We start from the raw sequence: 26,400 nt of genomic DNA, 5'->3' as shown, positions 1-26,400 counted from the left end.
TTTATAAAAGAAATGACATGTATCCATTATTATGGTATTACACAGAGTATTTTCACTGCCCTAAAAATCTTCTGTGGTCTTCCTGTTCATTCCCTCACTCTCCAGCCCTGGCACCCTCCCCCGTTCCCAGGCAACCACTGAACTTTTTACTGTCTCCATAGTTTGACCTTTTCTAGAATGTTAGTTAGTTGGACTCATATAGTATATAGCCTTTTCAGACCGGTGATTCTTTCACTTAGAAATGTGTGTTTAAGAGAGGATTTGATTTGGGGAAGACAAAATATCGACAGCTTCTGTCAGGAATTTTGAGCATTTAAGGTAGGATCATGGATTATTAAAAAATAATACTTGGCTACCACACTTTTTTAAAAGTTTATTTATTAACCTTCTGTTTGTGTATTTAACTCAGACCTCTATAAACCATTATATCATTTATCATCACCTTCCCTCGTCCCTCCTGCAGGTCAATGGAAATCTGCTGTCCTAGGGAGGACCCATCTTATATCTATCTCCTTCCCTTCCTCCATCCCTCTTTCTCTTCCTCAGTACCCTCTCCTTCCCCCCCTCTCTCTTTTTCTTCCCCTCCCCTTTTCTCCCTCTTTCTTTTTCTCTCTCTGGTTTAGATTCCAAATTCCACTGTGTCTGATTTGGCTTTGCTTTGCTTTCTATACAAGCACAGGTTTGTGTGTTTGTTTTTTAAAGATTTATTTTAGAGAGGGAAAGAGAGTGCAAGCGGGAGGGGCACAGAGAGAATCCTAAGCAGACTCCACACTGAGTGTGGAGCCCAACGCAGGGCCAATCCCAGGACCCTGAGATCACAACCTGAGCTGAAACCAAGAGTCAGATGCTTAACTTACCACACCACCCAGCTGCCCTAAGCAAGATTTGACAAGGTCCAAGATTGGGGCAAAAAAGCCTACAAAGACTACCTTATAAATTCTAGGTGTTGTTTGCATATGATTGATGACTAGGCTTTTCCTAGAGAAGAGTAGTCAGGTCTCCTTGGTCCCAGTTCTTTTTTATTAGAGCAAATGAGAAAGAGCGGCACACACTTGAGCATGGGAGCAAGAGAATCTTAAGGAGGCTCCATGCCCAGCATAGACCCAAGATTGTGATGTGAGCCAAAAATCAAGAGTCCAATGCTTAGCCAACTGAGTCACCAGAGTACCCTTTGGTCCCAGTTCTTGAATGTAGCTCAACACTAAGCATATTACGGAAAACTCTGGAGTGATTCAGATTCTCCACTACTTGGCAAGACTTCCTCCACTTAGTACAAATCAAAGAGGCCTAACTTACTGGACAGAGTCCTTCACTTATCTGTGAAATGGAAGCCCAGGAACTTTGAGCTCCTTACCTTCAGGGTGTGTTTTGGCAAAAGTGATGGCCACGAAAGACCAATTTCCTTGTCTTGGCCATTTCCTTGTTAGGCTAACCTGTTAGGTGGCCCAGCTCAACACAAGGCCCAGGGAGTCCTCTCAGTTATTACTGACTTGGCAGGGAGACGAGACTCAGCCCAACTCCATTGATGTGGGTCTGCTGCCTGGGACCTGTGGCTACAGTCTCTGGACATTCACCATAAAGGACACCTGAATGCTGGTGGTGGTCAAGTGGCAAGTAGCAGAAATTGCTTCTGTAAGGTTTATAACCAAAGAGGGATTTATGGGGAGGATTCTGGGAATTCCCTCAGACTCCAAGAAAGATTTGGGATCCCCCAAGACATGCAGGTCATCCCTGGAACATAGCCATGACCCTGACTCAGCTCCATTAGTCCAATTAGACAGTGTCTGGCCCTGGCAGGGGGATAGATAGTGTTGGACCATTCTGGAGATGGCTATGGGCTGTCATTTACAACTACACAAATGCCAGCCACCAAAAGAAGCAAAGTCCAAGATCAAGGTCTAGTAGGGTTTGTTTCTGATGAAGCCTCTCTTCCTGGTATACAGATGGCTGTTTTTTTCCTAAATCCTCAAAAGGCCCTTATAAGAGGGCAGTTGGAGCTCTCTTATGTCTCTTCTTATAAGGACAGCACTCATATTGGACTATGACCCTTATGACCTCATTTAACTTTAATTACCTCCTTAAAGGCCCTACCTCCAAATACAATCATATTAGGAGTTCAAGCTTTAACATGAATTTGGAGGGAACACAGTTGAGTCCGTGCCAGATCTCAATGGCCAGAGCTGGATGATGGCTCCAGCTGCCAGGAGGCTGGGAAATGGGGAAACCAAACTGTTATGATTGGGTTACATTAATCATGTCCCATGAAACAAACAAACAAAATACCACAAACTGGGTGCCTTGTAAACAGCAAAAATTTATTTCGCACAGTTCTGCAGTCTGAGAAATCCAAGATTCCAGTGCCAGCGATTCAGTGTTTGATGAGAGCTTGCTTCCCAGGCTGGCTTTTTGCTGTTTCCTCACATGGGAAAGGGGCAAGGGAGCTTTCCTGGGCCTCTTGTATAAGCAAGGGGTCTCTGCACACATGACCTAATCACCTCCCAAGGGTCCCATCTCAACACCATTGTATGGTACATTCGATTTTCAACATAGGAATTTTTTCAGCATTCAGACCATAGCAGTTCCCTCGTGGAGTCCCTCAAGTCGTAGAATAAGGGACTGAAGGTAGACAGAAAGTGGCAAATCCTGCCAACAAATGGAGACTGGAGGAACAGAGAAGGCTTCAGTGTGGCCAGGTCAGCCTTAAAATCTCCCTGTGGCTTCTTGTTTTATTCTTATTTTATCCTTGACTCACAGTCCCTGCTCCCTCCAGCTTCAAAAGTTTTAACCATTGGTCCAGGAGCAGAGGTTGATTCCGGGGCAGGAAATGAGGATTTTAGAGAGAAAAACTTCAGAAGTAGGTGAAGCCCAACCAAACTTCCTCCTTTCTCTGAGGCAGGGAGTGAGTCTGGCTAAATTCTAAGGTGTGGCGCTGCCCCGGGGTGCTGGAGGTCTGGCTTCTGACACATAGACCCAGGTCAGGACCGTCCAAGGAGTGCAATGACAGGAGCTGGAATTTTCAAGGACGGAGATTTTATGACTTACCTCACGGTTGTTTTAGCTCCCCAGTGAAGGGGGTGGGGGAATGATGGGGAAGTCCCTTTTTGTTGCTGGTAATGTACCCCTAGTGGTTGGAGTATGTGTATTACAAGCGTAGAGGTAAAGGAGATGGTTATAGTGGGCAAAATGTTGTGGTAATTGATGAGTTTTATGGGTAGATCCCTTGTGATGAAATGTTAAGAGTAATGGATAGATATATTTATAAGGTTCCTATTCAGGGTGCCTTTGGAACTGGGTGTGGCACAATGTGGGTTAGGTTGAGTAGCAACTTCAAAAAGCAGTTATGGGTTGTGCCTCCCTTCTATTTTTCCTGAAACTTTAATAAAATCTTACTACTATTCCTGCCTAGTCGCGCGTGTGTGTGTGTGTATGTGTGCATGTGTATGTATGTGTAAAGGGGGGATGAGAAGGGGTTTGGCCCATATTTCTGAAGCAATAGTTAAAGGTGGGTTCTTTTTTATTTTATTTTTTTTTAATTTTATTTATTTATGATAGTCACACAGAGAGAGAGAGAGAGAGAGGCAGAGACACAGGCAGAGGGAGAAGCAGGCTCCATGCACCGGGAGCCTGACGTGGGATTCGATCCCGGGTCTCCAGGATCGCGCCCTGGGCCAAAGGCAGGCGCCAAACCGCTGGGCCACCCAGGGATCCCTGAAAAAAAAAATTTTTTTTAAAGATTTTATTTATTTATTCATGAGAGAGAGAGAGGTAGAGACATAGGCAAGGGAGAAGCAGGCTCCCTGTGGGGAACCCGATGCGGGACTTGATCCTAAGACCCCAGGATCATGACCTGAGCTGAAGGCAAACACTCAACCATGAAGCCGCTCAGGCACTCCCATCATATGCCCTCCTTAATGCCCATCACCCAGTTACCCCATCCCCCAACCCTCCTCCCCTCCAGCAACCCTCAGTTTGTTTCCTATGATTAAGAGTCTCTAATGGTTTGTCTCCCTCTCTGGTTTTGTCTTGTTTTATTTTTTCCTCCCTTCCCCTATGATCCTCTGTTTTGTTTCTTAAATTCCACATGAGTGAGATCATATGGTAATTGTCTCTTTCTGACTGACTTATTTCACTTAGCATAATATCCTCTAGTTCCACCCATGTCGTTGCATTGGAAGATTTCATCTTTTTGATGGCTGAGTAGCATTCCATTGTATACGTGTACCACATCTTTTTTTTTAAGGTTTTATTTATTTATGAGAGATATATAGAGAGAAGCAGAGACATAAGCAGAGGGAGAAGCAGGCTCCCCAAAGGGAGCCTGTCATAGGACTTGATCCCAGAACCCTGGGATGACGACCTGAGCCAAAGGCAGACACTCAACCATTCAGTCACGTAGGTGCCCCTATACCACTTCTTCTTTATCCATTCATCTGTCAATGGACATCTTGGCTCTTTCCATATTTTGGATATTCTGGACATTGCTGATATAAACATTGAGGTGCAGGTGCCCCTTTGGATCACTACGTTTGTATCTTTGGAGTAAATCCCTAGTAGTGCAATTACTGGGTCATAGGGAAGCTCTATTTTCAACTTTCTAAGGAACTTCCATACTGTTTTCCAGAGTGGCTGCACCAGCTTGCATTCCCATCAACAGTGTAAAAGGGTTTCCCTTTCTCCATATCCTCACCAACACCTGTCCTTTCCTGACTTGTTAATTTTAGCCAATCTGATCGGTGTGAGGTGGTATCTCATTGTGGTTTTGATTTCTATTTCCCTGATGCCAAGTGATGTTGAGCATATTCTTCATGTGTCTTTTGGCCACTTTTATGTCTTCTTGGAAAAATGTCCATGTCTTCTGCCCACTTCTTGATTGGATTATTTGTTCTTTGGGTATTGAGTTTGATAAGTTCTTTATAGATCGTGGATACTAGCCCTTTATCTGATGAGGCATTTGCAAATACCTTCTTGTCAAGGGTGGGTTCTCTCCCTTCTCCAAAGCCAGGAAAGGAACTGGCCAAGGTCATTTGGGAAGAGCTATTTCTTTCTCTCCAGGGCCACCAGCATTTGGGGCTGATGAGGTGAGGAACAGTTCTCTAGAAATAATCTGGGAATGGCTCCTGAGTAAGTCCTTTGGGAACCAGTAAGAGGCAGCTGAGGAACATTTTGAAGGAGGGTGTTTCTGATAATAATTGGGGTAAAATATAAGGTGAGTCTAGGACACCTGTCCTATGGGCTAGGTAGAACTGGGGATTGGTAGTGAGGAGAACACAGTGACTGCCTTTAGGGAGCCTATAGGGTGGGGGGTAGGGCGCAGACTCTAATAGGTCCAGCAGTGGCAGGATAGGAGAAGCTATGGGTGCTATGGGGGCACATGGGATGGGCATCTGAGCCAGTAAGGCTCTGGGAGGATAACTTCTGGATGAGTCTAGAACAGTGGGAACAGTGTAGAGAATTTCTTCAGGTAGATGTTTTCTGTGCTTTCAGAGCTGAGGGAGGGCCACACATGCTGGGAGCCCAGGTGGTACCTCAGGGCTTAGCCCAGAGGCTAGACATTCAGGGTTTATTCTGAGGGCAGAAGAGGGCCACAGGCAAGTTTATGCAAGGGATGAGCTGACCAGAGTTGGAATTTGGAATGATTCTTTTATGGATCATCTACTGATTTCTGCCTTACCCAAGGCCATAGGCTCTACCTCCAAAGCCCTGCAGTTACTCCACAAATGACACTAGAATTGCTCTCCTCTACTTTACACTTGGAGTTCATCATCTCTCTCCACACGGCTACACGGCCCCTCTCCACCGGGTAGGGTAAAGCAGCCTACTCGGATTTTTCCCAAGAAGCTGCTTCCCTGGATAGTAACAACTACCCAGGCATTCAACTCAGTAGCTTATGTGCAAGTGACATCGAAAGCAGGCTTCTCGGATTGGGCTCCCTGGCCCAAGGCCTTTTGCCCCACGCTCCTTGCTCATGTGCCTAGGGCCTGCAGCTGAGATGTGACACTAAATTAGCCCATAATCAGGCATAGAGAGAGAAAGATGAGAATGGCAACTCTGTGAAAGGTGAGCGTCTTCTACTTCCTAGGTCCTTGGCAGACATTACTAATCAACTGCATCACTTTCACAGAGTCAACCCAAAGCTGAGGCAACTGGGAGCAGTGAGAATTGGTGGTGGTGGTGGGCGGCGGGGGGGGGGGGGGGGGGGGGGGGGGGGGGCTGATTTATTATTCTTGACCCAGGCCCGGAGGGGATCCAAAGGTCTGGGTGGCTCTGAGTCAGAAGCCAGGCAGGAGAGCAGGCAGTCAGCATGCAAGCTAGAATTTCAAAAGCCCTGAGGTAAAGGGCAGGTCAGGGAGTGGTCAGGCTAGCCAAGCAGAACTGCAGAGAAGGAGGCGATGATTCACATGCATCCAGAACTTTACAAAGCACTTTCACTAAATGCCCACAACTCTTGAGGTAATTACTCACTTCCGTAATACAGATGAGGAAATAGAGGCCCAGTGACACGTATTTGCCTGATGTCACCATTGGCAGCTGCTGTTCTGGTCTACCTGGAGGACACACTTCCTCTGAACTGGTGCCTCAGGGACATAGTTAAGCACAAGATAGAAGATCAGATTTTCCTCAAAATTATTCTTTGAGGTGAGGCCCACTAGGAGGGATAGCATCTGAAGCTGAGCCAGATGGTCAGGGGTCCTGAGTGATGAGAAAGGGGCCAGGAGCATTTGCTGATTCCTGAAGGGATGTGAATACTCTCATTTTGGCCTACTTCAAGCTGCCAGAGTGGCGTCGTTGAATTTGGAATTGGAAAGAGAGGAGCCAGGAGGAGGCAGCTCCAGCTCCTGGATGGCAGTGCCCCTGAGAGGGAGGGCTGCATGGCTGCTGCCCCCATGTGTGGTTGTTCAGCTCTCCCTGGGGTCTGTGAGCCCCACAGGCTCTTTCCTGCCTGGGTGGGAGTTTCTTGTTGTTGCTTGCAAGAATAAAGAGCCTAAAAACCCTCACTGAACCTGTGGGGGCGCCTGGCACAGGCCTTGTGTTTCTGGCTTCCAGTTCCTTGACTTTTCCTCCCCACCCTGCTGCTCCTTCAAGGGGTGCCAAGCAGGGACCCTGGAGATGGTTGGAAGCCTCCCAGGGAGGGCTTGAGGGTGGGACTGGTGGTGCAGCCACCCTTCTAAGACCCTTGCCCGGAGCCCCTTCCCTTCCTGTGGGGGCCTCATAACCAGGCTGGGCAGGGGCTGCCACTTGCTGTGCGCAGATGAGAACTGGCTTTCCAGGAATAGCCAGGGGCCCGAAGGAGCGGGGATCGTCCTCTCAGCCCCAGGAGTGTGTTCGGGGGGCGGTCACCTGCCTTTCATCGGTCAACAGACCAGACCCTCTCTGCATCTCATTCTGGGTCACAGAACAGAGCTGGAAGTGACCGTACTCATTTCACAGATGCACAGGTGTGGTCCAGGGAGAGGCAGAGGCTCAGGGGTCTGGCAGGATGGGGACCCACGCCCGTGCCCTGTCCAGCGCACCACGGCCTGCCCCTGCTGGCCCGTGCATCAGGGGACAGTCGCCACAACCTGACTCTGCCTTGCCCTCCTGTCTGAAAGCCCTGTTGAGTTTCCCAGCAGCAACGTTCTTGGAGTCCTTTGCTTAGGAAACTGATCTTGAGGTAACAAAGAACGAAAGCTGCCGCCTAGTGGCCGTGCAGTGGCAGCACTTTGGCTTGAATGGTGGGAATGCTGTGGGGTGGAGTCAGCAGAGGGGGACGGGGTGGAGACCCGGTGGCCTGGCTGGAGCTGGGTCCCTTGGGGTTGAGGACAAGCGGGCCTGGGGGGTGGGTGCTGTAGTGAAGGAGCAAGTAGATCGTCCACAGGGCAGCAGTAGCCACTACCGAGCTCCAGGAAATGGCCTCACAAGGCCAGAAATTCTGATTTTTTTTTTTTAAGATTTTATTTATTAGAGACACAGAGAGACAGAGACAGAGAGAGAGAGAGAGAGAGAGAGCGTGCGCGCGCGCGAGAGAGAGACAGGCAGGCAGAGGGAGAAGCAGGCTCCATGCAGGGAGCCCGAGGACATGGGACTCGACCTGTGACTCCAGGATCAGGCCCTGGGCTGAAGGCGGCACTAAACCGCTGAGCCACTGGGGCTGCCCAGAAATTCTGATTTTTAAAGAGACCCATATCCAAAATTTTCTTGAAATCAAGTGAAATCAAAATCAAGTGAAATCTCTTGATTTTTAAACGCTGGGAACTAGTTACAAAAACTTTTTTTTTTTTAAATGATAGGGGTCAAGCAAACCAAACACATCTTCAGGCTGCTATCTGCAGCCTCTGATCTTGAACTTAAATGGATATCTCTTCCCTGGGGGGCTTCCCCTGCCAGTGCTGTGCCCACCCAGAGATGCTGCTCCTCCAGTGTGGGACACTTGACACTCCCCTGGGAGTCCTGAGCGAACCCCTGCTTCCAGACCCTGTGGCTCCCTGCTGAGAAGGAGCCCCTGACTCGGGTCCTGGCTGCAGTCTTTCCTCCCTGTCCTCAATTCTTGATCTTGAAGACTCAGAGGTAGGCCTTGCCCTTGCCCCAAACTACTGCTGTGCGCTTGTGCTGATTTCAAAGCTTCCTACACCCTGGCCTCGTCCCCTCCCTCAGTACATGTTGCCATCCCATCAGCTCACCTGGACATGTTAGTTTTAGCTGCCTCCTCATCCTCCCTCAGAGGCCACCAGGATCTATGATCCATTGGTCCCACCTGTCCTAGGTCCCTCACTCCCCCTTTCCCTGACTTCTGCTCTGTGGCCCCTCCATCCTGATCACTCTTGCTCAGCGGACTCTGGGTGTGGCTCTCACTCACATGGGACCCAGCCTCCCCCCCCACTCCAACTCCCACCTCCGCAGCCAGTCCCCCCAGGTGACAGGGAGGCCACCTCACTGCTGCTAGTTCCACAGACACTCCTGCCACTAGCCTCTTTTGGGTGGGAACCTGGGGCTTTCCAGAAGCCCCATGGCCCTGCCCTGTGTAGCCTTGCCACCTCCTTGGAGATCTCTAGTTGCCAGTCTCCCTCCTCAGACCTCCAACACCACCCCCCTTCCCCAGTGCCCGTGCTCCCTAGGAGAACGAAAGCACACGCCAGAGGTGTCCACAGCCTCCACCCACTCCAGATCTGTGCCCCAGCATGCTGCCTGTCTCTGTAGGTGGGCTCCCTACCACCCCCACCCCCTAGCACCTTGTCCCACTCAGAAACCACAGGCCTCTTGTGAGAGCCAGAGACCAGGACCCTTCTCTGCTCCAGCTCGCTCTGAGACCCAGAATCTTCTATACATCCAGCCTCAGCCACCTGTTGGACCCCATCTCTCCCCCAGCTCACTCTGCTTCAACCCCAGAGGTCTTCTAGTTCCTCAGACACACGTGCCCACTCCCACCCAAGGCTGTGATCCTCCCAGTTCCCTCTGCTCTCCCCCCAGGAGCTGCATCGCTCTGTCACTTCCTCCAGCCACTGGTCAGATGCCACTTTCTACTGAGACCTCCTGACCACTCTGTTTACAGCTGTGCACCCCAGACATGGATGGTCGTGATGGCAGCCCAACGTTGTGAATGTACTCAATGCCACAGAACTGTATGCTTACAGATGGCTAAAATGGTAAACGTTATACTGTTATATTTTACCACAAAAACAAACTGTACACTCCACTCCCAGCCCTATTTTCCTCCCTGCACTTAACTCCTCTGTATTTTATTCATTATATTCCCCTTGTAGAATGTCAGCTCCATGAAGGCAGGGGCCTGAATGCTTTATCCACTGATGTGTCCATCCCAACACCTAAAACAGTGCCTGGCACCAACCAGGAATAGACACTCAGTGTCTGTCAAATGCCTGACACATGGCCTTCTACTTAAACGGTCACCAGGAAAAGGGGCTGGGATTGTAGGGATATCCCTTTTAGGGTCACCTCCACTCACTGCCACCGTCATTCCTATTTTAGTATACATGCTACTAAAGCAAGCACTCGCCGCCATCCTCAACAGCCTGAAGGCCAGTTTGAAAGGGATCTTCAAAATGGTCCTGAAACAGGGTTTATGCCCCACACATTGGTTCTGGCCAGTCCTTCTGGCCTGTGGGTCCCCAAGGCAGAGTCAGGGACTGTCAGTGCCCCCAGAAGCACGTGCAGGATGCCCTTGCAAGGAGTCAGACAGTCCTGTGAGCCATGTCTGAAGCTAACAGAGCCCTCAGAGCTGTTTCCTCATTTGTAAACCAGGACAGTACCTTCCCTGGGAATTGGGAGGGGCGAGTGAGAAAAATCATATACAGTGGCTCACGGGAAATGCAGGGCACAGAGCTTTTCCAGGAAGCATGCCCATATTAAGCCCTGGGGATCTGCTGACACCCAAGCAAGGGCCACAGCCTCCTGCTCAGGGACCAACTCAGGAAGCAGCCGCCCCACAAGGAAAGGTGTAGTCCCCAGAGCAGCCTCCAGACGGCACCACATCACAGCTCTGAACCTTCTGTGCTCAAGTTCTGGCGCCAGCCTCGCACCTCCCACTGCTGTGCCAGAGCCAGGTCTCTGTGGCTTCGCGGATCCCAGCGACGCGGTCCCATCTCAGGCAGGACCCTGCACACAACCAGTAGCCTTCGCCTCCCCTTAACCCAGGGGAATCTGACCCCACAGCCTGCAGCCCAGCCCCCAGGGCACTTGCAGGGAGGGTAGCAGAATTCAACCCTTCACCCCTCCTTGTCCACCACTGCGACTCCAGAAGCCTGGAGAGAGAGGCAGCGTGTGGGTGCATATGTGAAGTAGGGCCTCTGGAGGTCAGGCAGCTACTCAGGCTGGTATCTGACATTGCCCAGGACGGAGGTGGGGAATTGGGAGACCCCCTGCAGAGCCAAGAGTGAGGACCACCACCCTCTGGCTACCCCATCGCTGGTCCCAGCTTGGAGGGCAGCTATCTGGCCTGTGCCCATCTGAGCTCCCCCTCCACAGGCAGCTTCTAGAATTGGAGGCTGGAGGCAAGAGGAGGCTGGAAAGGATGCCTTTAGCCTGGGTAGCCCATCCCCTGGTGCCAGAGATGTTATGTGTGCCCTGGTCTAGGGTCATCACACTCAGTGGTGGCACTGGGCAAACAGAACCCAGCCCTGGCCTCAGCCTACTCATCTATTAACTAAGTGGGGAGAGGGGGGTGTCATCACACTAGATTGCCCGTCCCACAGCCTGAGCTCCTGAGTATCCCAGAAGGCAGGGCAAGTTCCAGTGGTGGAGGTCCAAGGCCACTGTTGACCAATCCAAGGCTGGAAGTTGGGGGCCTGGCCCCACCCTACTACCCTGCATCCAAAAGCAGCACTGCTGTTGTAGTAACAAGTGTGAAGCTCTGCAGGCCACCATACCTGGGGTCAGAGAACAGGCAGCCTGGGAAGGGGAGGGAGGCCTCTAAAAGGCCCCCCCCCTCCTTCCTACAAGACAGATGGCCCTCATTGCTCCCCTTTAGGAGCCTTTAGGAAGGAGGGTGTTAGGCTGCAAGGGTTTGAGCAAGCCCTCAGAGCAAAACCATGTCTGAGAACACAGATGCCCAGACCAAGATCCCGGCCACTTTACTCCCCTCACTCTGGGTGCCTACCCCCGTCCGGAACCTCCTGGCCCACCCCTGTGCAGCAGGCCAGGGGCAGTGGGATGGGGGCTTCAGCAGCAAACCCTGTAAGTCCATCACCAGGACAGACCAATTCAGGTTCCCTGCTTATACCCTCTGCCCCCAGGGGGGCTGCTAACAGTCGCAGGGCTCATCCTACTGTTCAATTTGGGATCCTGTGGCTTAGCTCTGAATACTGGAGTTACACCCAAGTGCCTACCTAACTGCTCTGCTGCTGATTTGCTGGGGGAACCAGGGCAAGTCACCAGGCCTCAGACCCCCACCTATGTAAAGAGCAAGGTAACGGGTAACTACTTGGTCCACAGACCTGAGACTACGAAAGTAGAAGGCACAGGACAAGTGTCACAGTCCGCTGACATATGAACAAGAGGCTGAGTTCTGCTTTGAGTCCTGCTCTTCAGTGGGAGTGGGGGCATTTCAGATCTGACTGGATGCAAGGTAGGTCTCCCTTTGGCTCCCCCACCCATGCCACTGGTGCCCCACCTGAGAGCACACCCCAGCCTCACCTGCCCGTGAAGGTCCACACCACACACACCTCAGGGCTGAGTGGATTCACATTGGTCTTTTATTGGATTTTCCATGGGCAGCCTGGACACCTCAAGCTGCTAACCAGCTCCTCAGCCCTTCGGCACGTTCCTGGCTTCTGCTCTGGGGACCTAGCTGGGAGCTGCCAGCCAGGCACCGTCTTCTCCCAAGGCCCTGCCACAACTGGGGCTCCAGGCTTGGGTTGCTTCCTTGAGACAAACCCAGTTTTCCCACTGCCTCCCTCTTTATGCCAGGCTGCCCAGACAGGGGCACGTTCCTGCATTGGGGACAGCCAAGCTCTCCTGGGGAACAGGCTCCAGCCCAGACCCCTGGCAGTGCCTACTCATCTCAGGCCACTTCAGACCCCGCACAGCATAGCACAGCACAGCACTGCAAGCTCCAACCTAAAGCTTGGTGTTGAGGTGGAAAAAGTGGGGTGCTGCATAGGTTGTGGCAGGTGGCACATGCCATGCAGACGAGGCTGGGCAAAGTCTGTGGCGAAGGGCACTGTCAAAGGATGACGGGGGGAAGTGCATCAGACCTGTGGCCATGGGTGAGGGCCCTGTAGTGGCCAGGAAGTGGGCCGGGAAGGCAGGGATGACCAGGGGGCTGAAGGGGAGAGTGGCCTGGCCCTTTAAGTGGTCCGGGGTGCCAGCAAAGTTCAGTGGGCACCGCAGCATGGTGCCCCTGTAGGCCTCAGGGAGGGCAGGCCCCAGCGCTGGGCCCAGCAGGCAGGACACGGCCACACCAGACCCCATAGATTTGGCCCCACACTCCTTGGCGTCCACCTCCTTAAGAAAGGGAGACACTGCCCGCAGTTTTTTGCCACCATGGGCAAAGCCCTCTTCTTCCAGGCTGCGCTTGGTACCCAGGCCGGGGCTGCTAGGGAAGGTAGACAGGGGAACAGGGCTCTCAGCAGGGGCCTTGGCCATCGGGGACACCCAGCAGGCTTTGGGCTTGGGGTAGGGGCTGCCTTTTCTAGAGCTGCCTTTATGGAATGCAGACGGGCGGTTGGCATCCCCGCCCCACACCAGCTGGGGCTCTTTGACTGCCAGGCCTTCCTCTTTGCCAGGGGGCCCCAATAGCACCCCATCTTTAAAATTGGGGAAGAAGTCCCGGGGGTGCTGGCTGACGGGCTTCAGCACCTCAGTGGGGTATGCGTGGAAACAGCCAGTGAAGATGGGGGCTGGTAGGCGGGGACCCACTTGAGCCTCCTCCCTGAGGCTGCCACCAGGGGCCTGTAACCCCTCCGGAGGGGTTAGCCGGTGCCTGGAGTTCTCAGCTGGCTTTCCTGGGCTCTGAGGACTTTCCGACAGGAGAATGGCAGGGGATGCCTGGGGGTCCCCATTAGGGCTGCCTACCCCGTGGCGACAGCCCTCCTCCTGGCACTGCAAGGCCTCTGCCTTGCTCACTTGGGCCAGGAGCTTCTTTTTGGCCAGTGGTGACATGATGCCATGTGTTCCTTTGCAGTAGAAGCTGGACAGGAGCCGCTTGTAGGCCTCAGGGCAGCCGCTGGCACCCCCAAAGGGTGGAGAGGGCCCCAGGGCCGGGCCTGGCTGTTCTGGGCCCTCCCTGGGGGCCTCCTGGTTGGGAAGCCGTGCCAGGTCAGGGGCAGCATCTGTTTTCATCTTTCCTGGCACCATCTGGAAGGAGAAAAGGCCATGCCTCAGGGCTGGATGTGCGAGCTGTGTATCCTGACCTAGGGACCCCATGGCAGCAGGGGCACAGAGGTATTCCCAAGAGCCTCTGCTAGCCCTTCCAGCGCCTTTGTGGAAGGTTTTCCAAAGGTATCCCGTCCTCTGAATGGACGCAGCCTGGTACCAGGACATGGGGCCTGGTGACTGTGGGGCAGACTGGAGTTTAGACCTGACATGGCCCCTCATTTGACCCTACACAACCATTACCCCGGAAAGCCCCCTCCCCTGCCACCCCAGGTCTGCCCCTCAGAGCGTGTTCTCGGTATTCTGGGCAAGGAGTTCTGTGCCTTGGCAAGGGCAGGGGGAGGAAGGCCCAGGGTCAGCTGGTGGCCCCAGGCAGGCACAGAGCTCACCTGATCCAACCGCTTCTCTTCCTTGGCCTTCTTCGGCTTCTCAGTGGTCCCATCATCCCCCCGAGGCTCCTTAGCCATCTTGTATTGCTTCCTGGGCTTGGAAGGGGGCAGTGGCTTGTCGTCCTCCCCCTTCAGGTGCCGCACATATGGGAGCACCAGCCTGAGGAGGAGCAGAGCGTGTCCACCGGGAGGCCGGCCTGGCCCACTTGCCACCAGGGCCGCGCCCTTCCCCACGTCATCCAGGAGGCCTGCAGCAGGCCAGCCACCCCACAGGGCTCTGGGTGGTGAGGAGCACAGCGCACCCCTCGGGCACCCCACTCCTGGCCCCACTGCGGCTGTGCCCCACCCTGAGGTCTCACCCCGGCCGTACCTCTCGTAGTGGCGGCGTGTGCAGGTGGCTGCGCTGGTGCTGCCCGGGCTGCCCCCCAGCTCGTCATACACGTTCTTCCAGAGGCGGCGGCCGGTCACCTGCAAGGGCACCACGTGAGTGCATGGTAGGCACACGCCGCCCAGGTGGTGGGGTCCCTGCCGCTCCAGGTCCCCACTTGGCAAGGCTGGGGGCAAGGACCGCAGTTTGGCACCTGCCTCTCTGGCAGCAGCAGTGGGGAGACTGGAGGGGGCTCCCTGGCCACTAGCCAGTCCTCCGGCCCCAGGGGCCACTGCCTGACTGCTGGCCCGGGCAGTGTTCCCAGCTTGGGGAGCATGGGGAAGACAGAACAGATGGGAAGACAGGAAAACCTGCTTGAAGCAGCAAAGTACCAGTGGGCCAGGCAGGCCCTCCTCCCCACAGCATGCAGGAGAGCTGGGGAAGCGGCAGGCTCTGGGACCCTGCCTCTTCCTCCTGTCTGGTAGTGAGGACAGCGCTGTCCCCAGACAAGGCTCTTCCTCCCCAGGTCCCCACAGGGTAGTGGGGACGGGCTGCAGGATGCAACATGCTGAGGACTGAGATACCCTCCTTACCATCTCATAGGCCCCCAGCTTCTCCACTGCTTTGTAGATTTTCCACAGGTTAACTAGAGAAGAGAGAGGGCAGGGCCCCCATCAGTCTCTGCGGAAGGAAGGGGCAGCCAGCAGCCCATCCCCGTGGACCTGTCAGGCAGGCACAGAACCAACACACACCCAGACAGGGCCATGGCAACGGGTGGCTAGGCCAGGCCCTAAGCACTGGGGGCCCAGTGGCCAGTGAGGACAGAAGTCCGGCCCCACCCACTGCAGCCCTGTGCCTGGGGTGGGGGGTGCCCTTTCTGTGTGCAAGCCCTGTGGGCTGGCATCGCCCAGGGTTGCCCAGAGTGGAGGTGCCTGCATGACACCCTGCCTGGATGGAATCCCCTGCCGGGCTCCCCCTCCCTGCCTGCAACCCAGGGACGCACTCTGCTTGAAGCCGAGATGGGGCACCCTCTCGATGGGCGTGTGTCGCTCCTTCATGAACTTGTAGAGGCTGACCAGGAAGGCCTGCTCCTCCTCCCGCTCCTGGTCCTCCTCCCGCTCCCCGCCTGCCTCGGGGGAGTCCTGGGGAAAGAACAGGAGGCATTGGGATGAGCCCCCAGTTGGTGGGTGGCTGGGGACAGACGGAACCACTGCCTGCTGGGGAAGGAGGTATGTGGTCCCCGACCCCAGGCTCCCGTGGGAGGGAGCAGGCCCCCAGCACCCAGTTGACAGCTCTGGGCTGGAGTGACTGTTTCTGGCACCAGAGAGGTAGTTGTCAGCTGTTAGTGCCCAGGACGCCAGCTCAGGGTCCATGGAAATGGCTCCAGAGACGGCCATAGGAGCAGCCCTGCGGCTTCTCCAGGCCTCTCTCCAGGCACAGATCACTTCTCTGTCTTGCTCTAGATTTGTTATGTCTGCATCTCAGCTCATCTACTAGACTGTGAGCTCTTGGTGGCGGGCTCAGCATCCCTAGGCCTCCTAGGGACCCCTGTGGCGAAAGCCAAGGAAACAAAGGTGCTTGGTGTTTTCTGGTACGTCAGGGTCCTGTGTCCACCAAGTTCAGAGCCGCCAGTCTGCATGCTGAATTCAGGGTGCTGAAGCCCTATCCTGGGTTCCTGACTCATTTCTGTCAGATGCTCAGGACTTTTGGTTTCTGCTTCCAGAGGGACCGTTTCTGCTGGTGCTATGCATTTGGTTGGTGGCTCAGGGTGGAAGAGTGTGGCTGAGCTGGAGCTCGGGGCTCAGGTCCTGGATGAGGAGGCCCCAAACACCAAGGATGGAAACCAACTGATCTAAGAACAGTAAAGAGAGCTGTGCACCCAAAATATTCGATTCGAGTACAATTTTCTGACACTGAATAAGACCGTTGATAACAAATGGCACACGAACTAACACATCACCTAAGAAACTGTGACATACCCGGGCCCGAGGCAGCTGTTCTCATGCAGGCCCCGGGTGAAGGTGCTCTCAAGGCCTTGGAGTGAATGTGCTCTTCCACACAAGCTGTTAAAAAACTGTCACCATTTCCAACTACTCTTCTACGTGAGTTGGGATTTTCACTCCAGACTGTGCCACCAAAGCAAATGACCAAAAGGAGTGGGTGTTGAGGCCAATGCTCCACAATGTCACCCATGGCTCCCTCTCAGTCTACACTCACCAATGGCCTCAGTGATCTCACTGAGTGACTCTGGCATCCCTGTAAACCTGGGAGGGATGTGTGGATGTACATGTAGTTTACATCCTAAAATAGTGCTTTTGTCTGTTTTATTCATCAGGGCTCTGGGCAAATCACTTGATAAAAGGGTTCTGCTAGAAAAACTAAGCCTGGGGATCCCTGGGTGGCGCAGCGGTTTGGCGCCTGCCTTTGGCCCAGGGCGCGATCCTGGAGACCCAGGATCGAATCCCACGTCGGGCTCCCGGTGCATGGAGCCTGCTTCTCCCTCTGCCTGTGTCTCTGCCTCTCTCTCTCTCTCTCTCTCTGTGTGACTATCATAAAAAAAAAAAAAAAAAATTAAAAAAAGAAAAACTAAGCCTGAAGGGCAGCCCCAGTGGCGCAGCGGTTTAGCGCCGCCTGCAGCCCAGGGCGTGATCCTGGAGACCCTGGATCAAGTCCCACGTCAGGCTCTCTGTATGGTGCCTGCTTCTCCCTCTGCCTGTGTCTCTGCCCCCGCCCCCCTCTCTCTCGGTCTCTATGAATAAATAAATAAAATCTTTAAAAAAAAAAAAAAAAGAAAGAAAGAAAAACTAAGCCTGAAACCCCTGCCACAGGTGACGGGCGGGTCCTCTGGTCCCTGGCTCCCAGCTCCCACACCTCCCTGGATACAGGCGCGAGACTGTAGGGTTGGGCCCCTCTCCTGGCTCTGCAGGCTGGAGGGCAGGGAATACACCCTCTGGAGAGCTTGGGGAGTCCCCAAGTTTACCTGGGAAACTGTGCACAGGGGAGGGGGGAGGGACAGGGTAGAGGCCCCCAGGGGTTACTCACCTCCAGATGGATGGGGCTCTGGCTCCTGCTCTGCTCACCATCAGGTTGAGGGGACACAGATGGGTCTAGGGGATCACCCTCCTCTGACTGCTTCCTTTTCCCTTTGATAGGGGGTGCTGCAAGGAGAGGAACAAAGCGGAGGGGAGAGGGGAAGAGGAAGGAGAGAGAGAGAAAGAGAGCACTTGAGATGCAGGCCTGAAGAACAGGCAGTGAGGAGAGGTCCTCCAGGAGCAGGGAGCAGCAGCAGATCCTCCTACCCCCATCTGAACCTGCCAGGTGGGAAGTGAGTTCTTCCTTCCGCGCTGCGTCTTCTGCCCCCTGGTCCCTGACTGCATGCAGGCTGGCCCTCCACACGCACCTATGGATGCACCCTGGTGGCCAACTCTGTTCTCCCTCCTCTCTGCCAGGCTCACCCCCAGATGGACCCCACGCCCGCTACTGTTCCTTTCTCTGTTCCAGTCAGCTTCCCACACCTTTGAAGGAAACCCTAAACAACCCCGGAGTCAAGTCAGAGGAGGATAAGGTTGGGGCTGTGGTGCTCAGGGAAATCCTGTCTCCAAAACCTGCCCCACATTCAGGCATAAAGTTTTCACAGCATCTCAGCCTAACTGGGAAAGCTGCCGAGGTTCCTATGTTTGTGAGTCCAAGAGCACCACAGAGGGTGCTTGGATGCTCTAGAAATAATCGAGAAGACTATAAGCTCCTGCTTCTGAAATATCTGACCTTTCTCTGAGCACCTGCAGAGTTCTAACTGGCCCTAATGAGGTCACTGGCTCCTGTCACCTGCAAGGGTCTGCAGACGCTTCAGGTCTCACCTGACAAGCCACTTCCTCTGGGTGGCCTTTCTCAGTCCCCAGCCAAGCACAGCACTCTGCTTCTCTTGTCACCCTGAGCTACTCCCAGCCACCCAGACTCAACTGCTCACTGCACATGAGGCTTCCTGAAGGTTCAGTGAGGCCTCCAGCACCCCACACAGTAGATGCCAGATTTCAGGGAAAGGGAGAGAGTCACAACAACCTGCTTGGGGAGGGAGGAGCCATGGGCTGGATTTTACGAAAGGCAGCCATGAGTGGATGGTTGCAAAAACATAACATCCATATCCCTGCAAAAACGACTAGAACATCAGAACATGCCTCAGACCCCCTCACAGGCTGGCAGGGCATCTGAGCTCAGGAGCCCATGTCTTTTGATCACCCTTTCTTTCTGTCTAACCTGCCTTTCTTTTTTGTTAGTCTAGGATGAACTGTCCCATTTTCTTGGTTCTTTCCAACTCAGGAAATCCTTACTGCGGGGCACCTCTGAGATTCTCCTAGAGAGAAAAAGAATCTCCATAGCAATGATAAACCCATCCCAGCATGACCCATGAGGCCTCAGGCTAGTGTCTCCTTCAGCAGTTGCTCACGCAAGCATTACCATTACCGCAGCAAGCACTGGGCTTGTGTCTACTCACTCCTGCTGTGTGGGTCCCTGGCTCTTCCATGTATGTTCTCCTATTTAGTCCCAGAAGGGATCTCATTTTAAAGAGGGGGAAACTGAAGCCAGAGAACCTAGGATGGTTGTCTCCCTAGGAGACCAGGTCTATCAAACCACCAGCCCAAGAGGCCCGGCCTCACCGCCACTATGGCTGCTGGTGTTACCAACATCATTTGCAAGCCTTGACGAAGAGTCCAAATAAGCCTGGAAGAGAAACCAATGTTAAGCCTTGTCAAAAAGAAAGACACGGGGGCCTTCCTCTCAGGCTGGTTTCTCACCAATCAAGACATGGTCCATTTCCAGAAATAACTAGGTGTTAACAACTGACTGCCCTACCCAGCCCAGCAGGCTGATGCCTTTCCTACTGAGTTCTTGGGTGACTCTGTACCTCAGTCTTCCCTTCTGTGAAATGGGAGTGAAAGACCCTTGAATCCTTTGCTCACTGTCTCCGAATTCGTGAAGTCTTCCAGGTCTCTGGGGCGCACCCGCTTCCACCAGCTCTTCTGTTTGCCCCCCCTGCCCTCTCCACCTGTTTTCACTTCCTCTCTGCCTTCTTTCCTGCAGGCTTGGCTTTTCAGCCTCAAAGGACTCTCTACTCTGAGTCCCTCCCTGTGGTGTTACTGGGCCTTCTCACTGGAGCCTTCCTGCACACTTGCTATGTGTCTCTGGCAAGTTGCTGCCCTTGGCCTCGGCCTCAGAAGAATAGGTGATAGGAGCAGGGCCCATTAGGATCACCAGGGAGCATTCTAAAGGTAGTGATGACCATGTTCCCCAGCCCCAGTTTGATTTAAAGTTCTGCAAGGGCGTCAGAGTTTAAAGCTCCCAAGTGGATCTCAAAGGGTAGCCAGTTTGAGAGCCACTGGGCCAGAGGACCTCTATCCCGTCTGCTTGGTTCCAGAGTTGGTAAGCTCTGCCACACTGAGGGAAAACCTCCTGGAGTCAGGCACTCGGGTTACCTGGAAAGGAGGTCACCAATCTGAGCTGTTTAACCCCAGACAGGAAAAGGATCAGAGCTCTTGCCTAGAGCCACAAAGGGAAACACTCTCTTTATCTTTGCGTCCAGCTGAGTCCCCAAATGAACTCACCCTCCATTCTCTCCCAGCCAGGCTAGCATTCTCTCTGCCCTGGCAGGGCCTCCTGGACCCCCACTTCCACAGCCTTAGCTGAAGGAGAGCCCCCTCTTTCTACAGGGTGCCCTCTGTCCTATCCCTGGATCCCCTAAGCTCTCCCTTCCCCAGTCATTTGTAGATCAGGTTCCAGATAATCTTCATTTGGAGAAGGGGTCTGCTAGGAAAACTAAGTCTGAAACCCCTGCCACAGGTGACAGACGGGTCCCCCTGCCTGCCAGGCTCCCAGCTCCCATACCTTCCAATGCAGCTGACACAGGACTGGGCCACCCTCCTGGCTCTGCAAAGGGAGGGAAGGGGCTTGGGGACCAGTGATCCCAATCTCCCAGCCACATCCAGGCGGCAGAAGCAGGAGTCCCACTTGCTGGGACCCTTCCTGACTGCTGCCCAGGAGCTACTGAGTTACTTACTGTCCTGCTTTGGCCACAAAGCCTCAGGTGGCCTATTGTAATGGGGAGGTGGATCCATTTTTCAAAAAGAAAACCTCTCCTTGCCAAAGGAACATCATCCAGACATGGGTCTTTCCATCCAGGAAGCAATAATGACAATAATGGTGATTATTATTTAATTGTTTACTCTGAACACATCTGGAATCTCTAAGGTATGAAGTAGAGATCTAATCCCCCCAATGGTTAGGTGGTCCCAGTATTGTCTGAGTGATACCCTTCCCCCAATGATCTGAAATGCTACTCTCCTCACAATCCAAAAGCTTATAAGGAACACATTTGAAACTATTTCTGGACTTTTCTACTCAGTTTCCTTCACTGTGGAATGCCAGCACTGGGGCCCACTGTCTTAATTGTGAAACGACTTACTCTCCGGAGGGCAAGTCCCCCATCATTAGTCTTTTAAAATAATTTTATCTGAACTTCAGGATAATTTTATCACATTCCCTTAAAAAAGAAAACAAACTACTGGGGTTTGGGTTGAATTGCATTTAAATTTAGAAATTACTTTGAGGAGAAGTAACACCTTTCCGATAGGGCATCTGCCTTTTTCAGGACCACACTGTCTCCAACATTCAGTTCTCCCTCTGCTGGCCCCAGATGCTCCTTCTTACAAGTCCCGTGTGTTTCCTGTTAAGCTCATTCCTCAGGTTTTGCGCAGCTAGATAACAGTGTGAGAAAAGCTTTGGTAACCTTGGGTAGGATTTCGCTCCACAGTTGCTGCTGTCTCCTCCTGCCGCTGTAGAAAGAGGACAGGGGGCTGCTGGTTGGGCCAGGATATGAGCCCCTGGACCCTCGTGACCAAGTGCCTCACTGGGCAGTGAGGAGGGGGTGGCAGAGTGCTGGGTGGGAGGACTGTCCAAGGCCCATCTGGTGCTAGCAACCCGAGTCTGCTTAACCCCATAGCCCCAAGGTCCTGAAAACCACAGCAGTGAAGAGGTCAGTACCAGTCACTAACTCCAAAAGATGATGCTCCCTGAAGGCTACTTGTTCTCAAGCCATTCCCTACTTCCCTCTCCATACTATACACTCCAACTCCAGTCAGTGTTCTGGTGGGCCCAGGACTAGGCATTTTTGGACTCTGCTTCACTGAACCTTCCCAGCTCCCCAGTGGATGCTATCTCCCCCTTTTCACAGATACAATCCCTGAAGATCCCAGAGCTTTAAGTAAGTGTCCTGAGGTCACTCAGCCTCCTACTGGCAAAGCTGGGATTCAGAACCAAAGCAGTCTGCCTGTCCCAAGACTCTGAACCCTGAGATCTAGGGTTTTTCATGGAAGCAGGGAGACCCCAAGCTCCATATCTGCTCAAAGGGTGTGGGCTTGCTTCTTGCCCCAGTGGGTCTGCAGTCTCCCATCACACCACTCCTGTTCATCTGCGAAAAAGAGTCTGCCTCCACTGATGAGCTGGAATCAGGTAAGAGCCGGGCAGGAGAGATGGGAATCGGCTCTGACTCCAAAGAGGTGCATGTTTCATCAAGTCAGCCACTGCTTCCCCATCCACAGGTGGGGGTGCTAGACCCCCATGGGTCCAATGTTCTAAGCAGAACAAAGTGAGAAACAAGTCTTCCCACGTGGGCCACAGCCAAGTGTGTGCACACACAGTCCTCATGGTGAGATCTGAGGTCTGCTAGTCCTGCTCACTCCCCTCGGGGTCTCACGGTGCTGTGGGGCTGGGAACAGGTGCTCCATAAACAGCCGCAGGGATGCAGTATGAGCCACTTGAGGGGCTTGGGCTGTTACTAGTTCAAGGCCATAGAGCCTGTCAGAGACCTAGTGCCAGACTGCACCGCCTGTATCTATCTCCTTCGTGCTCTCGCTCTCTCTCTACTCTTGCTCTCTCCACTCTCTCTCTCTCTCCCTCCTATTCCCTCTCCCTCCGTCCCTCCCTCTCTCCTCCCCCCTCCTCCCACGGCCAGCCCCGCCCCATTCACCCTTGGTGTGATGGGAAGGAAGCAACACTTCCTTTCATGAAAAGTCACCCACTGGGAGCCCTGCGTCAATTACGACAATAATGGTAACAGCCGTCTCAATAACAAGCAGCAGGAACGGCCCCACCTCGCCCGAGGTTGTTGGCTTAAGTTTCTCTTAGTTTGAGCTGGAGCTGAAACAAAGACAGCCTTTGAGGCGGCCAGTCCACTCTGTGGCCCAGGAGCCGGCTGCCTGGCAAAGTGTCGGTGTGGAGCTCTCTCCAGTGGGCAATCTGGGGAGGGAGGGCCTGCCAAGGGCTGTGCTCCCGCCCGCGCTGAGGGCAGACGAGCTGGACATGGGACCCCTGGAGGCACGGGGGTCAGGGGGAGGGTGTGTGGGGGAACGACTGCCACAGCCCTGCCTCAGTTTCTCAGCTGGGGCCTGGGGGAAAACAGGGTTTGAGAGTAGCTGGGGCCAAGATGAGAGTCTTGAGAGAAAGACCAAGAGGTAGGTGGCATGGGGGCTCCAACTCCTAACCCCACGGGAAGTCTGTCCCTCCTTAGCCAGCTCTGATGTGTCCTAAAGACCCTATTCCAGAACTAGGCTCAATCCCACTGTCCTGCCTCTGCAAGTCTGGGTGGTATCTGAAAACAGTAACAGTTCCACCAGTGGACGGTTTCCTATGTCCCCATGAACTAACTACCTTTCATGTTCCCAATCCGCCCAGGGAGAAACCAGGCTCCGGGGCTTGTCTAAGACGTGGCCCCCGAGTAGAGACTCAGCCCGGATGGGAGGAAGGTTGCCTAACCCCTGCCTGGGGCGCTCCGGGGCCTGCTGCTTTTCCACCCCCCTCCCACCCCCCACCCCCACCCGGAGACTCCAGGGGCCTAACAGGGAGTGTGGGCAGTTACCTGGCCAGTTCACCACCAGGTAACAGAAAAGCAAGGGGGAGGGGAGAGGCGTTGGCGGCCGGCCTCTCCTTCACCGCCGGACCTCACTCTAAGCCTCAGTTTCTCTGACTGTTTATCAAAAACGAGGGCCTGAAGCTCTGCGGTCCTTTCCACCTCTGCCAGGCCACGTTCTGGTCGCGGGCGGGTCCCCAGGGCTCTGGGGGAGTCTGGGACTCCACTCCGGGGGCCTGACCTCTAGGCACCGGCTCTCACCCCTCTTTTGCCCCGCCGGCATGTAGGCGCAGAAACGCTGACGGCCCAACAGCGGCCCTGCGGAGGGGGCGAGGGGCACCTGCTACCCTCCCCGTGGCCCCGCGGGCTCCTCCCGGCCGGCGGGCCGCCCGCACACAAAGGCCCGCGCCGAGCCGAGCCCCGGGACCCGCACCCTGAGCCCCCGCGGTGCGGCGCGTGGAGAGCCCCGGCGCCCCCTCCACGTCGGCGGCGCTGGGGGGCGGGCGTGGGTACGTGGAGCCCGGCCGAGGGCGCCCCCGCGACCCTGCGCAGCGCCCGAGACGCGGCCGCCCCGAGCTCCGGCCGAGCGCGAAGCCCGGAGTCCCTCCCGGCGCCCCCCCCCCCCCCCCGGCGCTCCGGGGCCGCCGCCCGGTCCCTCCCGGAGACTCGAGGAAAGGGAAGAAAAACACAAGAAATAAGGCGACAGCGAAGAGGGGAGCGTCTGTCCTTCCTGCCGGGGGGCAGGAGACGATGCACGGGAGACCAGAGTGAGAGAGAACACGGAGAGGAAAAAAGAAAAGGGAAGAGGAAAGGGAAAGAGAAAGGGTAGGGGCGGGGGGCCGGCAGCCGCCGACGCATCAGAACGCCCCTCTGCTGAAAGAGGAACCGCGGATTCTTCAAAGTGCATTGAGCAAGTTCTTCAAAACCCGCGCAGAGTCACTTTCAGGAAACGGCGGCCGCAGTGGAAAGCGCCGCGCGCCCAGGGACCCCGGTGCCTCTTCTCGGCGGCGCCGGCAGTTCTGAGAACCGCGGGCTGTGCCGGGCGGGGGGGCGGGGGCCGGGGGGCGGGGGGCGGCGGGGGCTGGGCGCGGAGACGGCTGCGGACGGCCTGTCACAACAAATTAGCTGAGACCAGCTCGAGATTGAAACCACAGCAGGAAGTGGGATGACAGAACCGAACAGGACTTGGTAAATTTCAGCCAGAAGACGACGAAAAGAGTTTCGAGATAAACGTCCGGGAAGCCCCTGGCCGCCAAAACTTTTCGTCTCGGCTTTTTTCGAAGAGTGCGCGCCGCCACCCAGCCTCACCCCTCCCGCGCGGGGCGCAGGGCGCAGGGCGCCCCCAGGCCGGGCCGGGTCGTCGGCGCCTTCGCCCGGAGTCCCCCCCGGCCCCGCTCCGCCCCTCCCGGCGGCCCCGACGGCCACGAGGGCCCGGGGGGGACCCGGCAGGGCAACCTGGCCCCCCCCGCGGGGCCGCCAGCCCCGTCCCGGGACATGCCACGGAGCCGCTTACCCATGGCCCGGCAAGGTCCCGCGGCGCCCGCCCGAAGCCCTCCGCGCGCCCAGCTGTCCGACCCCGCGCTCTCCGCGCAACTGGCCCGCGGCGCCGCGAGCCTGCCGCCTCCCCGCAGCCCCGCCCCGCCCCGCCCCACCCGGGCCCCGCCCGGGCCCCGCCCCGCCCCCGCCCCGCCCCCGCCCCCGCCCCGCTCCGGGCCCGGGTTGGTGGGTCCGATCCTTCCGCGCGGGGCGGAGGCCGCCCCCTGAGCCCGGGGGCTTCTGGGAGTTGTAGTGCGCTTTCCGCATCCCCGGACTTAGAGACCTAGGTACCAGCTGTAGTAGGTTCTTCGCCCACAAGGGCTGAGGCAGGACCCCCCCGCCCCCCCGCCCGGGAGTCACTGCTGCCTGTGCCTCAGGGGGCAAAACTAGGCTTGGAAAGTTTCTCCTTGCTCGTCGGTAGGGCCCTGGGGCTGAGTGGGGTGAGCAAAATGCTTCTGACTTGGACTTGAACTAGGTCATGGACATTTTCCAACTTCTACCCAGACCCACACAGAAGTAGAGGTGGTGGGTGGGAGCTAAAGAAGCCTCCCAACCCAATCTAGCAAGTCCTTCGGTCAAAGTTCTGTGGGGTCGCAGAAACACTTGGGGCAGGAAGCCTGCCCACTGCGGCCAATGTCCATAGATGTCGCAAGGACAGAGACTGGCAGCTAGGAAGCATTCCAACGAGGGGCCATGACCCCTGCTTGGGGAGCCGGGTGAGGCTAGGGTGGAGTGGGCACTGGATCTGCTGCTGAGGCAGCTGTGACAGCTCCCCCCGTAGGGAGGAATAACTTGACCAGGTACGCAGCACAGAAGAGGACACTGAGGCTTGCCTTTGCAAGCCCAAGGTCTCACAGCATCCTTCGCGACAGCCAAAAGGTGGGAACCACCATGGACATGGACAGATGAGTAGATAAACTGTGGTATGTCCACATAATGGAGTATCATTCAGTCTTAAAAAGGAAGGAAATTAATTTTTAGAATATTTTATTTATTCATGAGAGACACACAGAGAGAGGCAGGCTCCCTGCAGGGAGCCTGATGCAGGACTCAATCCCAGAACCCCAGGATCATGCCCTGAGCTGAAGGCAGACACTGAGCCACCCAGGTGCCTCAAAAGGAAGGAAATTCTGACATGTGCTGCAAGGATGATCCTCAAAGACATTACGGTCAGTGAAGGAAGTCCAACACAAAAGGACAAATATATGCTATCTTCCACTTATATGAGTCCAGTTCATAGAGACAAATACTAGAATGGTGGCTGCCTGAGGCTGGGGGGAGGGAGAAATGGGGAGTTAGTGTTTAATAAGTAACAGAATTTCAGTTTTGCAAGATGAAAAAGTAGCAACGGAGGGTGGCCTGAATGTACTTAATGCCACTGAAATGTATGCTTAAAAATGGTT

The 26,400-nt window shown here is 54.9% G+C and overlaps 1 protein-coding gene and 1 long non-coding RNA gene across 6 annotated transcripts; one reads left to right on the top strand and one right to left on the bottom strand.

Annotated features, from left to right (window-relative positions):
* Nucleotides 1-160: 160 nt before the first annotated feature.
* LOC140601443 (uncharacterized) lies at nucleotides 161-17,852 on the top strand. The gene is made up of 4 exons (XR_012004437.1): nucleotides 161-318; nucleotides 9,445-9,620; nucleotides 11,926-12,058; nucleotides 16,286-17,852. It is a non-coding gene; the product is annotated as an uncharacterized lncRNA (long non-coding RNA).
* ARID5A (AT-rich interaction domain 5A) lies at nucleotides 12,168-25,083 on the bottom strand. 5 transcript variants are annotated; one of them, XM_072770351.1, is made up of 7 exons: nucleotides 24,975-25,083; nucleotides 17,605-17,720; nucleotides 15,566-15,704; nucleotides 15,156-15,208; nucleotides 14,566-14,663; nucleotides 14,196-14,355; nucleotides 12,168-13,788 (listed from the first exon to the last, which is right to left on the bottom strand). In XM_072770351.1, exons 1-7 carry the CDS (start codon nucleotides 24,976-24,978, stop codon nucleotides 12,550-12,552), a joined length of 1,809 nt encoding a protein of 602 aa, XP_072626452.1. In that variant the 5' UTR covers nucleotides 24,979-25,083; the 3' UTR covers nucleotides 12,168-12,549. The 5 variants fall into 5 exon arrangements, with proteins under 5 accessions (XP_072626452.1, XP_072626451.1, XP_072626455.1 ...); XM_072770350.1 differs by lacking the exon at nucleotides 24,975-25,083 and adding an exon at nucleotides 21,159-21,389; XM_072770354.1 differs by lacking the exon at nucleotides 15,566-15,704 and having other exon boundaries at nucleotides 24,975-25,056.
* Between the last annotated feature and the right edge of the window lie 1,317 nt (nucleotides 25,084-26,400).

Source organism: Canis lupus, chromosome 12, assembly GCF_048164855.1.
Source record: "Canis lupus baileyi chromosome 12, mCanLup2.hap1, whole genome shotgun sequence".
In the NCBI taxonomy this organism is placed as follows: domain Eukaryota; kingdom Metazoa; phylum Chordata; class Mammalia; order Carnivora; family Canidae; genus Canis; species Canis lupus.
The sequence above is the reverse complement of the archived record's forward strand: the minus strand, read 5'-3'. Positions and strand labels throughout refer to the sequence as shown.